This window comes from Sphaeramia orbicularis, chromosome 21 (genome assembly GCF_902148855.1).
Source record: "Sphaeramia orbicularis chromosome 21, fSphaOr1.1, whole genome shotgun sequence".
Classification (NCBI taxonomy): domain Eukaryota; kingdom Metazoa; phylum Chordata; class Actinopteri; order Kurtiformes; family Apogonidae; genus Sphaeramia; species Sphaeramia orbicularis.
In genome coordinates, this window is record NC_043977.1 from 11,650,447 (window position 1) to 11,664,920 (window position 14,474).

At 37.2% G+C, this 14,474-nt stretch overlaps 2 protein-coding genes across 2 annotated transcripts; both read right to left on the bottom strand.

Annotated features, from left to right (window-relative positions):
- Positions 1–848: 848 nt before the first annotated feature.
- Positions 849–1,820, bottom strand: LOC115412852 (olfactory receptor 142-like). The gene has a single exon (XM_030125507.1). The coding sequence runs from the start codon at positions 1,818–1,820 to the stop codon at positions 849–851; it is 972 nt and encodes a 323-aa protein (XP_029981367.1).
- Positions 1,821–8,814: 6,994 nt separating this feature from the next.
- On the bottom strand, positions 8,815–9,956 carry LOC115412853 (olfactory receptor 10J4-like). Its single transcript, XM_030125508.1, has 2 exons — positions 9,034–9,956; positions 8,815–8,854 (listed from the first exon to the last, which is right to left on the bottom strand). Exons 1-2 carry the CDS (start codon positions 9,954–9,956, stop codon positions 8,815–8,817), a joined length of 963 nt encoding a protein of 320 aa, XP_029981368.1.
- Between the last annotated feature and the right edge of the window lie 4,518 nt (positions 9,957–14,474).

Genomic DNA, 14,474 nt, shown 5'->3' on the forward strand with positions numbered 1-14,474 from the left:
GCATAACCGTTGTTTTTGATGACGTTTGATGGTCTAATAAGTTTTTCCGCAACTGTATATTACTTTTTTTTTTTAATTTAGTGCTAAACAAATATTGTAATCTGATCTAATTAGGTCAGAGGTTGTTCTGAAGGGGCAGGAAGTGAGCTTGTTGGACTAGCTGCCACCTCAGGGCTGTCGGCAGCTGAGCTCAAGTCCTTGGCCTTACCCCCTCCAACAAAAAAAACAAAAAAAAACAAGCCAATTCATGTATATTATAGAAATCTAGAAAATTGGAGTGATGATAACAGTAATGATAATAAGAAAAAGAGGAGAAAGAGCGGAGGAGGGAGGGGGGAGGAGAGGAAGAAAAAAGAAAGAAAAGGCTGTCACTATTATTGCATTTGGGATTATTGATTTTGCTGTTTTTCTGTTTTTTTCTCCTTTTCCTTTTTGTTTTCTTTCTTTTTTCTTTCCCTTAAGCTTCTCTCTATACTATCATTTAAAACGTTTTACTGATTTCTTCCTTTTGTAAACTCACATCCTTTGACCCCTTGTTTTATGAGACTGGCAATTCTGTTTTCATTCCCTCTTCTGTCTCCACCTGAACATACCCAACCTGCACAAAACAACCATAATCACACACACACACACACACACACACACACACACACACACACACTGTAAATAGCCCTTTGTTTGCACCAGTCTATAATGTCTTATGAACTTTTTTTAGTCTGTTTTGTTTTTTTTTTGTTTCCCCTGTCACAATATTTGACTGTATATTACATTTAAGTTTGACAAGACATATGACAGCCTTGGACAGATATGAGTGAAGAAAAAAACAAAAAACACCAAATGCATTGTTGTCATGTGTGATATGTCATCTTTTGTTCAAGTTTATGCCTCTTTAACCACGGTAACATCCTGAAAATGTGTTTTCTGATTTCTGGTAAAGTCAAGCCATAAAGAAGAGGGTTAAGAACTGGAGGAATCAGAACGATCTCCAGTGACAAAATTACCGCAAAATATGGGTTTAACTTTTTCACATCAATACGATTAAGCATAACATCACAAAACACTGCAAAACAATAGCTTAATAGTGAAATAGTATGTGGTAAACATGTTTGGAACACTTTGCTCTTGAATTCAGATGACATCTTCCTGCACACAATCACGATTTGACAGTAGGTATACAGGACATAGATCAGAGGAAGAAACACTGTAACGACAGCTACTAATAAAGTTGCAATGTGTAGGATTAAAGTGGATGCACATGACAGTTTAGCAACACTCCAGGCAGCACAGTATACTTTTAAGATCTTATTACCACACAGAGGAAGCCTTATGGACAAATAAAGACATGTTGCAATAGAAAAGGCTGGCATTATCCAGGCAAAGGCTGATAATATGCAAACGCTCATACGGGTCATCTTATTGTGATAATGTAAAGGTTCACATACAGCAACATACCTGTCAAAAGCCATTATACTAAGGATGGTCATTTCATAAGATGCATAAGTGTAAATAATATAGATCTGAGTAAAACAAGCTGGACGTGAGATGAGATGAGTGTCAGACAGAAGGTCCATTAAAAATCTGGGGAAGAAACCAGTCGAACCATAAAGAGCATTAACAGACAACAGTGCAATGAACATGTACATGGGCTCATGCAGTGTTCTCTCCTGTGATATGACCAGTAATATGATTATATTAGCAGAGACAATGAAAGCAAACATCAGTAAGCACAGTACAAAGGCTGGATAACGGAATGACCCTATTTTCACAAACAAAGTCAGGTTAAAGTGGAACATACTGGTGTAATTTTCTGTTACATTCATTTACTCTGTGCAAGAGAAATAATGTATAAATATAGACATAAATGTAGTTTTGATCTTACATCTGTCTGAATAAATGAGATTATGTTCCTGTCACAAAAAAAAGAAACAGCATTATTTTCAAAAGCTTCTGCTATCTGCCTTAGTTTAAATCTAATCACCACAGGAAAACTGTCTACACATGACCTGAGCCTCCCAAACCCACTCATCAGACAAACTGAAAACATTTATATGTTTCAGTGGTACTGGTAACAGACCTTACATCAGACCCTAGTGATTGTCTGATACACAGGGGCCTAAGTGATGCAATGGTTGCTCAGATAAAATTGATGTGGCCTAACTCTAGGTTTATTACCACAGATGTTTAATGTCAGTTTAATCATGTGTGTTAATGTGACATAAGCCTTTGATTTCAATGTTTGACTGAGCTCTGCCATTATTTTACTGTTTTAGTCAGTCCTATTGATGAACAGAATTCAACCCCAGTTTCCCCACAACCGATCCACTGCTGCATCTGTTGCACCGAGCTGTGGTTACAGAAGTGAGCCACCGGCGGTGTCGGTGCCTCAATATGCACTCGCTGTCTCTCCAGTTTTGACGCAATGAAAAAAAAAGTTCCACTCGGTCCCATAGACTCCCATAGAAGCCAGGCTTCAACGGGGAAATGCACTGACCATAGATCGTATGAGGAAACAGCGCAACAGGAATGTATGAGAAGTGAACAACATCGAGTCTGATGATTTGTGATAAAGCTGATTCTGAACGAACTCATCTGTGAGATGAACGTGTCTTAACACATAGGTAGTCAATGAAATGTCAACACAACCGACCATATTTAACCATTAAATTTTCACAATGATAGGGGAAGCTGGGCTTCTCTTGCAGTCTATGAGATATCACCACTGGTGGACACCCGCGGCTTATAAACCGGCGCGGCTTATACGTGTACAAAATTGATTTTCTTTCTAAAATTAGGGTCTGCGGCTTATATTCAGGTGCGGTCTATAGTCCGGAATTTACGGTATATATTTTTTTCTTTTCTGGGTATCTGGCCCACAGAAGTGATACCAATGTAAGTCAGTGACAGGCATCAGTCGTGCGTGCGTGGACCACGGAATATGAGTGATCCCCATGTGATTCTATTTAAATTAGGGAATCCATGCGTGGAAGAGACTGACCCAGGACACGCTGGAGGGATTCTATCTGTGGAGCTAGTGGATGTGTGTGGGCAGAGGGCTGTCTGGGCTCCTCTGCTGAGGCTGCTGACCCCGTGACCTGGACCCGGATTGGAAGAAGAAAGTACGGTACGGATCCGGGACAACGGAAGATAAATGATCCCCATACAGTTATATTTCAATTGCGGGATCCGTGCGTGAAACATCGGCTCACATTAGTATCGCTACTGCAGGTTCATTAACAGACTTAAAGTCCGGTCATTACACGGACTTTTGTGACAGACCGCTTTCACTGATAGGAGGAAGAGCCTACGGTAGCCCGCAGGCGCGGGGCCCGGAGGCACGAGAAGGATGAAATCCATTTCACGATTTCCCTTTTTAAAAAATCGTCCTATTTAAAAAATCCAATTTCAATTTAAAATCGATTAATCATACAGCCCTAGAAGAAGGAATATATTTTTTCAAATTCAAATCTCGTTATTACGCTGGACGATCACACACACACACACACACACACAAAAAAACACCACTACGCTGGTTGAAAGACAGCGTAGTGGGTCGGGGTCACCCGGAACAGCGTCGGGGGCCCAGACGTTCAACGAACGTAGCGAGAACCCTGGGTCTGGCCACTACTTATAATCATTGGTCATTTTAACATAGAAACATTAAAATTATGCATAACTATAATCGACAATATGGGGATTCAGTAATGTTTTGCCTTATCTGTTGAATACAATATTTGTTCCTCACAAAAGCTGCAGGAAATGGGGTAGAGGTATATCAAATCTAATCCAATCCAGTCCAATTTTATTTGTAAAGCACTTTAAAAGAACCACAGTGGACCAAAGTGCTGTACAGAAGAATAAATAAAAAAACTAAATAAAAGAATAAAATACAAGAATATGTTGAACTGCAAGAGGACATGAAGTCTCTAGAAATTAGACACATGGAACAAAAAGATCCTCAGATACTAACTAGAATAAACAAAATCAAACAAGACATAAATGGCATTTATGATGAGGAAATTGAAAAACAACTTAAATTTACCAAACAAAGGTGTTATGACAGGTGTGAGGGCAATCAAACTATTTTCTTGGAGGATACAAGGAAAATAATACAATTTATAAGATTAGAAACCCTAAGACAAAACAGATTTGCTGTGAATTAGAGGATATTCAAAAGGCTTTTGAACTTTATTATAAAGATTTATATACCCAACCAACCATGGCAGATACTACGATAATAGAGGCCTTTCTAAGTTCACTAGACTTACCATCTGTCGGAGAACAACAATATAAATTAATTATGGCTGAGGTAACAGCAGAAGAATTGAATAAAGCCATTTCAAGATTGAAAGCTCATAAGGCTCCGGGTTCAGACAGATATCCGTCTGAATGGTATAAAACATTTAATCTTCAAATAACACCTGTGCTGCTTAACTGTTTTAACCATACATTGAGAACAGGAGAAGCCCCCCAATCATGGAAGGAAGCGGTTATCTCTGTCATCCCAAAAGAAGGTAAAGATAATAAAGACTGCAGCTCATATAGACCAATATCTGTCTTGAATGTAGGCTATAAATTATTTGCTTCAGTTATATCTAAGAGACTGGAATCCGTTGTCCCGGAGCTGGTAGACTTAGATCAAACAGGCTTTGTATTAAATAGACAGACACAGGATAATTTAAGGACAACGCTACAAATGATAAGTCATATTACATCAGAAAACATCAGTGCAATGTTGATCAGCCTGGACGCCAAAAAGGCCTTCGACTCGGTGGGTTGGGAATATTTATACAGGGTACTTGCAAGACTGGGTTTTAAAGATGGTTTTATTAAATGTATTAGAGGGTTATACTATTCTCCAACAGCCAGGATCAGGGTTAACGGTCACCTGTTGCAAACGATTTATTTGGAAAGAGGGACACGCCAAGGCTGTCCCGAGTCCTACTCTATTTGCATTATTTATCGAACCCTTAGCTCAAGCAATTAGAGAGGACTCTGATATAAAGGGGATTACGATCAGAGGAGAAGAGCACAAGATCTGTATGTTGGCAGATGATGTTCTACTTTTTATTTCAAACCCCGACTCAAGCATCCCTAAATTGATGACCTTGCTGAAAAATTATAATTTATATTCTGGATATAAGTTAAATATTCAAAAGACACAAACTCTCTCATTTAATTATACTCCCCACCCAGTCACAAAAGGGAAATATAATTTTAAATGGGACTCACCCAAAATAAAATATTTAGGAATAAACTTAACTAAAGACATGTCAAAACTTTTTGAAAACAACTACGACCCTATTAATAAAGAAATAAAGTCGGACATTTCCAGATGGACCCTCCTCCCATTAGATATGAGTAATAGAATAGAAATAATTAAAATGAACATATTGCCACAACTTCTTTATCTCTTCCAGTCACTGCCTCTGGACATACCTCAAAAACAATTTGATGAATGGAATGCCTGGATCTCAAGGTTCGTTTGAAATAGTAGAAGACCTAGGGTTCAATTCAAGACTCCGCAGCTGAAAAAAGAGAAGGAGGGAAGAGCTTTACCATGCCTACAGGACTATTATTTTGTGGCGCAGTTGAAACCCTTAGTTTACTGGTGCAATCCAAATTATGATTCTAAATGGAAAACTTCAGAAATCACACAGCTAAAAATTCATATGCAGTCAATAATAGGAAATAAAAGCCAAGCCAAAAGATACTACAACAGCCTGAATCAATGGACTCTATTCACTCTGAAACTATGGTTTAAGGTTTTGAGGAAATTACAAATAGAGAAACAGGAAAGGGTCTTGAATTGGGTAGCATATGATCCAGTATTTGAACCTGCTAGACAAGACGGGGGTTTAAAACAGTGGGTTATGAGAGGTATCACATCTTTCTGTTCCCTCACCTCAAATGGTAGTTATGAGTCAATTTCAGACACTTTTGAACTGGAAAAGCAGGACTTCCACAGACATCTGCAAGTCAGAGACTATTACAGTAAAAAATTACAAATCAAAGAGGAGAAGGATTACAATTTGATTTCTATAGTTCAGGATGCATATAAAAAAAAAAGGACAATAAAAAGTTGGTCTCAAGGATGTATAGACGTATACAGGGTGGGGAAGCAAAATTTACAATATTTTGAGTCAGGGATTGAAAGACAGTGTATGACCAATTAGTTTATTGAAAATCATGAGCATTTATTTGCCACAAGAAAACTGACATAATAGAAAATGTTTTTATTCTACGTGTCCTGCTTCTTTCTCAATAACTGCCTTCACACGCTTCCTGCAACTTGCGCAAGTGTTCCTCAAATATTGGGGTGACAACTTCTCCCATTCTTCTTTAATAGTATCTTCCAGACTTTCTCGTAATAGTTTTGCTCATGGTCATTCTCTTCTTTGCATTATAAACAGTCTTCATGGACACTCCACCTGTTTTTGAAATCACCTTTGGTGTGACAAGTGCATTCAGCAAATCACACACTCTTTGACGTTTGCTTTCCTGATTACTCATATGGGCAAAAGTTTCTGAAAAGGTATGGATAATAGTGTTAGGTATGATTATGACATCAATATATGTTTGGTTTCAAAACAATTGACGTAGTGCCTGCTGAGAAAAAACAACTAAATGTTCATTGTAAATTTTGCTTCCCCACCCTGTACAATCTTCTAAAAATCATTCTGCGATATCCATTAAAGAAAAATGGGAGAGGGAGTCAGAAACACAAATATCAGACGAGACCTGGATGGAAATATGTGAGACACAAGCGACCACCGCAAACTCTAGATCCTTAAGAGAGTTTGGCTGGAAGAATGTAGTGAGATTATTTAGAACTCCTAAAATAACAGCACTCCAAACAGGCACACAGAGCCAAGGCTTTTGTTGGCAAACATGTGGAAACACTATGGCCAATCACTTCCATGTTTTTTGGGCCTGTCCGAAAATCCAGTCATATTGGAGGGAGGTGGCAACCGAGATAAATAAAATAATAGGGAGGGATTTAGATTATTCTTTTGTTACCTTATATCTTGGTAAAATACCGGAAACAGTCCTTCAGAAGCATAAATACTTATTGAAGATACTTTTGGCAAGTAGTAGGAAAGCTATAACCCGAAAATGGTTGCAACCCGACCCTCCAACTTTGGACCTCTGGCGTGGGATTATTAAAGAAATTTACTGTATGGAGAGACTTACTTTTACTTTAAGACTTGGGTTGGAGAAATGTACTGAATGTTGGGAAAAATGGATTGTGTACGCACCTTGATTAATACAACCATAATTGTACAATGATGTATGTGTGCATGATGTAAAAGAACATTTTAAGTTTAATTGTAACACCCATGATGATCTCATGTTCATTGTTTGTTCTTTTGAAAATTAATAAATAAAAAGTTAAAAAAAAATAAAAAATACAAGAATACATTAAAAAACATAAAAAGTTGTACAAACAATAAAAATAAGAACAATAAACCAATACCAAATAAAACAATAGAATGTAAATAATACATTCAAATATCTCACATGGTTTCAAAAGCCAAGGAGAAAAGATAAGTTTTAAGAAGTGATTTAAAAACAGACAGAGGACTGTCTGATATGGAGAGGTAGATGGTTCCATAGTTTAGGAGCTGCTGTATAAAAGAGAAACCCTTATAAAAGGTTATTTTTACTGCCCCTGTACAGGGTCCAGATGAAACCCTTGAATGGTTCGTGATGGAACTCCAGGGTTAGTTAGCTCGTCTCATTGGATGAACTGCCTCCATGTGTGAAAATAAAACCACAAGAAAAGTAAGTCTGTTAGAATGGTACAGTCGTGGAAAAAATTATTAGACCACCCCTTGTTTTCTTCAGTTTCTTGTTCATTTTAATGCCTGGTACAAATAAAGGTACATCTGTTTGGACAAATATAATGATAACAACAAAAATACCTAATACGAGTTTAATTTCAGAGCTGATATCTAGACATTTTCCATGGTTTTCTTGATAATAACTGAAATCACTTAAGTTCTTACATCAATATCTACGGCATTGTACTAACTAAAACAGTTTTTTTTAGGCATTCCATGTTTTCTTTTCTGTCTGTTTTAGTCACACGATACACACAGGAGTTCGTACTTGATTGCGCAGCCGTTGTTTTTGATGACGTTTGATGGGCTAATAAGTTTTTCCGCAACTGTATATTACTTTTTTTGAATTTAGTGCTAAACAAATATTGTAATCTGATCTAATTAGGTCAGAGGGTCGTTCTGAAGGGGCAGGAAGTGAGTTTGTTGGACTAGCTGCCACCTCAGGGCTGTCGGCAGCTGAGCTCAACTCCTTGGCCTTACCACCACAAAAAAATCCCAAGTCAATTTATGTATATTTTACAAATCTAGAAAATTGGAGTGATGATAACAGTAATGATAATAAGAAAAAGAGGAAGAGAAAGAGAGGAGGAGGGAGGGGGTAGGAGAGGAAGAAAAAGAAAGAAAAGGCTGTCACTATTATTGTATTTGGGATTACTGATTTTGCGTTTTTTTGTTTTTTTTCTCTCCTTTTCCTTTTTCCTTTCTTTCTTTTTTCCCTTAAGCTTCTCTCTATACTATCATTTAAAACCTTTTACTGATTTCATCCTTTTGTAAACTCACATCGTTTGACCCTTTTTCTTATTAGACTGTCAATTCTGTTTTCATTCCCTCTTCTGTCTCCACCTGAACATGCCCAACCCGCACAAAACAACCATAATCACACACACACACACACACACACACACACACACACACACACACACACACACCTGTAAATAGCCCTCTGTTTGCACCAGTCTATAATGTCTATGTCTTATGAACTTTTTTTAGTTTGTTTGTTTGGTTTTTTTCCCCTGTCACAATATTTGACTGTATATTACATTTAAGTTTGACAAGACATATGACAGCCTTGGACAGATATGAGTGAAGTAAAAAAAAAACAAAAAAAAAACCCAAACACAAAAAACACCAAATCCATTGTTGTCATGTGTGATATGTCATCTTTTGTTCCAGTGTATGCTTCTTTAACCACGGTATCATCCTGAAAATGTGTTTCCTGATTTCTGGTAAAGTCAAGCCATAAAGAAGAGGGTTAAGAACTGGAGGAATCAGAACCATCTCCAGTGACAAAATTACAGCTAAATATGGGTTTAACTTTTTCACATCAATACGATTAAGCATAAAATCACAAAACGCTGCTAAACAATAGCTTACTAGTGAAATAATATGTGGTAAACATGTTTGGAACACTTTGCTCTTGAATTCAGAAGACATTTTGCTGCACACAATTATAATTCGACAGTAGGTATACAGGACATAGATCAGAGGAAGAAACACTGTAACGACACCTACGAATAAAGTTGCAATGTGTAGGATTAAAGTGGATGCACATGACAGTTTAGCAACACTCCAGGCAGCACAGAATACTTTTAAGATCTTATTACCACACAGAGGAAGCCTTATGGCCAAATAAAGACATGCTGCAACAGAAAAGGCTGGCATTATCCAGGCAAAGGCTGATAATATGCAAACTTTCTTACGGGTCATCTTATTGTGATAATGTAAAGGTTGACAAACAGCAACATACCTGTCAAAAGCCATTATACTAAGGATGGTCATTTCATAAGATGCATAAGTGTAAATAATATAGATCTGAGTGAAACAAGCTGGACGTGAGATGAGATGAGTGTCAGACAGAAGATCCATTAAAAATCTGGGGAAGAAACCAGTCGAACCATAAAGAGCATTAACAGACAACAGTGCAATGAACATGTACATGGGCTCATGCAGTGTTCTCTCCTGTGATATGACCAGTAATATGATTATATTAGCAGAGACAATGAAAGCAAACATCAGTAAGCACAGTACAAAGGCTGGATAACGGAATGACCCTATTTTCACAAACAAAGTCAGGTTAAAGTGGAACGTAAAGGTGTAATTTTCTGTTACATTCATTTACTTTGTACAAGAGAAATAATGTATAAATATAGACATAAATGTAGTTTTGATCTTACATTTGTCTGAACAAATGAGATTATGTTTCTGTCACAAAAAAAAGAAACAGCATTATTTCCACAAGCTTCTTCTATCTGCCTTAGTTTAAATCTAATCACCACAGGAAAACTGTCTACACATGACCTGAGCCTCCCAAACCCACTCATCAGACAAACTGAAAACATTTATATGTTTCAGTGGTACTGGTAACAGACCTTACATCAGACCCTAGTGATTGTCTGATACACAGGGGCCTAAGTGATGCAATGGTTGCACTGAAAATTTTGATGTGGCCTAACTCTAGGTTTATTACCACAGATGTTTAATGTCAATTTAATCATGTGTGTTAATGTGACATAAGCCTTTGATTTCAATGTTTGACTGAGCTCTTCCTGTATCTTACTGTTTTAGTCAAAGTTCCTATTGATGAACAGAATTCAACCCCAGTTTCCCCACAACTGATCCACTGTTGCATCTGATGAGTTGTTTGAAATGAGTTATATTTTGCTTTTTTAAAAATGGAATTATGCATTTTCAAACATTTCCCTGTGGTCTCCATAAATTGTAAATGCTCTGCTTGGGTCTGAATTCTTCATTAATTCAACTCCACAGGTCCATCTTCAACCCTATTTCTGAGTAATGACACCAGAAAGGTCATTCTGAGCCCTGGCCCTTTAAATGCACATGACCCTACCCCCTCCAGGTTGTTGGCTGTTCTTTCTGTCCTGTTTAGCTACTTGAGTAGCTGGACCAGATATGATAGAGCCTTACTTTTTGAAAATGGCGGCTGACTTTGTGGCAGAGCCTCTTACAACTCTTTTTAATCTTTCAATTGAAAACAAAGAAGTTCCTTCAACCTGGAAATCAGCTTTTTTTCTCCTTCTATTAAAAGGAGGGGACCCTGCAGTCCTAACAAACTATAGGCCAATTTCAAATTTATGCATCTTGGCCAAAATTCTTGAGTCTTTAGTGTGTGATCAGTTAAAAGACTTTTTGCGCTCAAATGACATCCTCTCTAAATATCAGTCAGGCTTTAGAAAGAAGCACAGCACCATCACAGCAGCTATGAAGGTTGTAAATGACATTACTGTTGCACTTGATAAAAAACAATGTTGTGCTTCACTCTTTATTGACCTGTCAAAAGCATTTGACACCGTCGATCACGCAGTTTTAAAGAGTAAACTTCATTGTTTCGGATTGTCAGGGCATGCAGTTGCTTGGTTCACCAATTACCTCAGTGACAGGACTCAACGCATTAAATATGATGGACTGTGTTCAGAATATGTCACTGTCCACAAGGGGGTGCCACAAGGTTCTTTACTAGGACCCCTCCTTTTTATTATTTATATAAATGACTCGGGGCACAATGTCTCTAATGCTGATATGCATTTTTATGCTGATGACACAATTATTTATTGCAGTGGATCAACTCTGGCTCAAGCCATAGAACACTTGCAGAAAGCTTTTGATACTGTCCAGCACTCACTTCTTCAGTTGAAACTTATCCTCAATACTGAAAAGACGAAGATGATGCTATTCTCAAACTCTAAGAAGTGGCCTAAAACTGTCCCAGTAGTGTCTACTTTAGAGGGAAATGTCATAGAGATAGTTCATGTGTATACAGGGTGGGGAAGCAAAATTTACAACATTTTGAGGCAGGGATTGAAAGACAGTGTATGACCAATTAGTTTATTGAAAGTCATGAGCATTTATTTGCCACAAGAAAACTGACATAATAGAAAATGTTTTTTATTCTATGTGTCCTCCTTCTTTCTCAATAACTGCCTTCACACGCTTCCTGAAACTTGCGCAAGTGTTCCTCAAATATTCGGGTGACAACTTTTCCCATTCTTTTTTAATAGTATCTTCCAGACTTTCTCGTAATAGTTTTACTCATAGTCATTCTCTTCTTTACATTATAAACAGTCTTTATGGACACTCCAACTATTTTTGAAATCTCCTTTGGTGTGACAAGTGCATTCGGCAAATCACACACTCTTTGACGTTTGCTTTCCTGATTACTCATATGGGCAAAAGTTTCTGAAAAGGTATGGATAATAGTGTTAGGTATGATTATGACATCAATATATGTTTGGTTTCAAAACAATTGACGTAGTGCCTGCTGAGAAAAAACAACTAAATGTTCATTGTAAATTTTGCTTCCCCACCCTGTATTACAATAAAAAATTACAAATCAAATCGGAGAAGGATTACAATTTGATTTCTATAGTTCAGGATGCATATAAAAAAAAAAGACAATAAAAAGTTGGTCTCAAGGATATATGGAAGTATACAATCTTCTAAAAATCATTCTGCGATATCCATTAAAGAAAAATGGGAGAGGGAGTCAGAAACACAAATATCAGACGAGACCTGGATGGAAATATGTGAGACACAAGCGACCACCGCAAACTCTAGATCCTTAAGAGAGTTTGGCTGGAAGAATGTAGTGAGATTATTTAGAACTCCTAAAATAACAGCACTCCAAACAGGCACACAGAGCCAAGGCTTTTGTTGGCAAACATGTGGAAACACTATGGCCAATCACTTCCATGTTTTTTGGGCCTGTCCGAAAATCCAGTCATATTGGAGGGAGGTGGCAACCGAGATAAATAAAATAATAGGGAGGGATTTAGATTATTCTTTTGTTACCTTATATCTTGGTAAAATACCGGAAACAGTCCTTCAGAAGCATAAATACTTATTGAAGATACTTTTGGCAAGTAGTAGGAAAGCTATAACCCGAAAATGGTTGCAACCCGACCCTCCAACTTTGGACCTCTGGCGTGGGATTATTAAAGAAATTTACTGTATGGAGAGACTTACTTTTACTTTAAGACTTGGGTTGGAGAAATGTACTGAATGTTGGGAAAAATGGATTGTGTACGCACCTTGATCAATACAACCATAATTGTACAATGATGTATGTGTGCATGATGTAAAAGAACATTTTAAGTTTAATTGTAACACCCATGATGATCTCATGTTCATTGTTTGTTCTTTTAAAAATTAATAAATAAAAGGTTAAAAAAAAAAAATTACAAGAATACATTAAAAAACATAAAAAGCTGTACAAACAATAAAAATAAGAACAATAAACCAATACCAAATAAAACAAGAGAATGTAAATAGTACATTCAGATATCTCACATGGTTTCAAAAGCCAAGGAGAAAAGATGAGTTTTAAGAAGGGATTTAAAAACAGGCAGAGGAGGACTGTCTGATATGGAGAGGCAGATGGTTCCATAGTTTAGGAGCTGCTGTATAAAAGAGAAACCCTTATAAAAGGTTATTTTTACTGCCCCTGTACAGGGTCCAGATGAAACCCTTGAATGGTTCTTGATGGAACTCCAGGGTTAGTTAGCTCGTCTCATTGAATGAACTGCCTCCATGTGTGAAAATAAAACCACAAGAAAAGTAAGTCTGTTAGAATGGTACAGTCGTGGAAAAAATTATTAGACCACCCCTTGTTTTCTTCAGTTTCTTGTTCATTTTAATGCCTGGTACAAATAAAGGTACATCTGTTTGGACAAATATAATGATAACAATAAAAATACCTCAAACGAGTTTAATTTCAGAGCTGATATCTAGACATTTTCCATGGTTTTCTTGACAATAATCAAAATCACTTCAGTTCTTACATCAATATCTATGACATTGTACTGACAAAAACAGTGCTTTTAGGCATTCCATGTTTTCTTTTCTGTCTGTTTTAGTCACATGATACACACAGGAGTTCGTACTTGATTGCATAACTGTTGTTTTTGATGACGTTTGATGGTCTAATAAGTTTGTCTGCGACTGTATATTACTTTGTTTTTAATTTAGTGCTAAACAAATATTGTAATCTGATCTAATTAGGTCAGAGGGTTGTTCTGAAGGGGCAGGAAGTGAGCTTGTTGGACTAGCTGCCACCTCAGGGCTGTCGGCAGCTGAGCTCAAGTCCTTTTGCCTTACCACCTCCATAAAAAACTAAGTCAGTTTATGTATATTATAGAAATCTACAAAATTGGAGTGATGATAACAGTAATAATAATAAGAAAAAGAGGAGAAAGAGGGGAGGAGGGAGGGGGGAGGAGAGGAAGAAAAAAGAAAGAAAAGGCTGTCACTATTATTGTATTTGGGATTACTGATTTTGCTGTTTTTTGTTGTTTTTTCTCTCCTTTGCTTTTTCCTTTCTTTCTTTTTTCCCTTAAGCTTCTCTCTATACTATCATTTAAAACCTTTTACTGATTTCCTTTGACCCTTTTTCTTATTAGACTGTCAATTCTGTTTTCATTCCCTCTTCTGTCTCCACCTGAACATGCCCAACCCGCACAAAACAACCACAATCACACACACACACACACACACACACACACACACATACACACACACACACACACACACCTGTAAATAGCCCTCTGTTTGCACCAGTCTATAATGTCTATGTCTTATGAACTTTTCTTAGTTTTTTTTTTTTTTTTCCCCTGTCACAAT

What these genes read in the sequence shown, in the direction of transcription:
- LOC115412852 (XM_030125507.1), bottom strand. Translation starts at nt 1,820, where the DNA reads ATGAATGTAACAGAAAATTACACCAGTATGTTCCACTTTAACCTGACT.
- LOC115412853 (XM_030125508.1), bottom strand. Translation starts at nt 9,956, where the DNA reads ATGAATGTAACAGAAAATTACACCTTTACGTTCCACTTTAACCTGACT. An exon ending in CACATTTTCAGGATGATACC is followed by an intron (nt 8,855 to 9,033) that starts GTGGTTAAAGAA and finishes ATATTGTGACAG; the next exon opens with GGGAAAAAAACCAAACAAAC.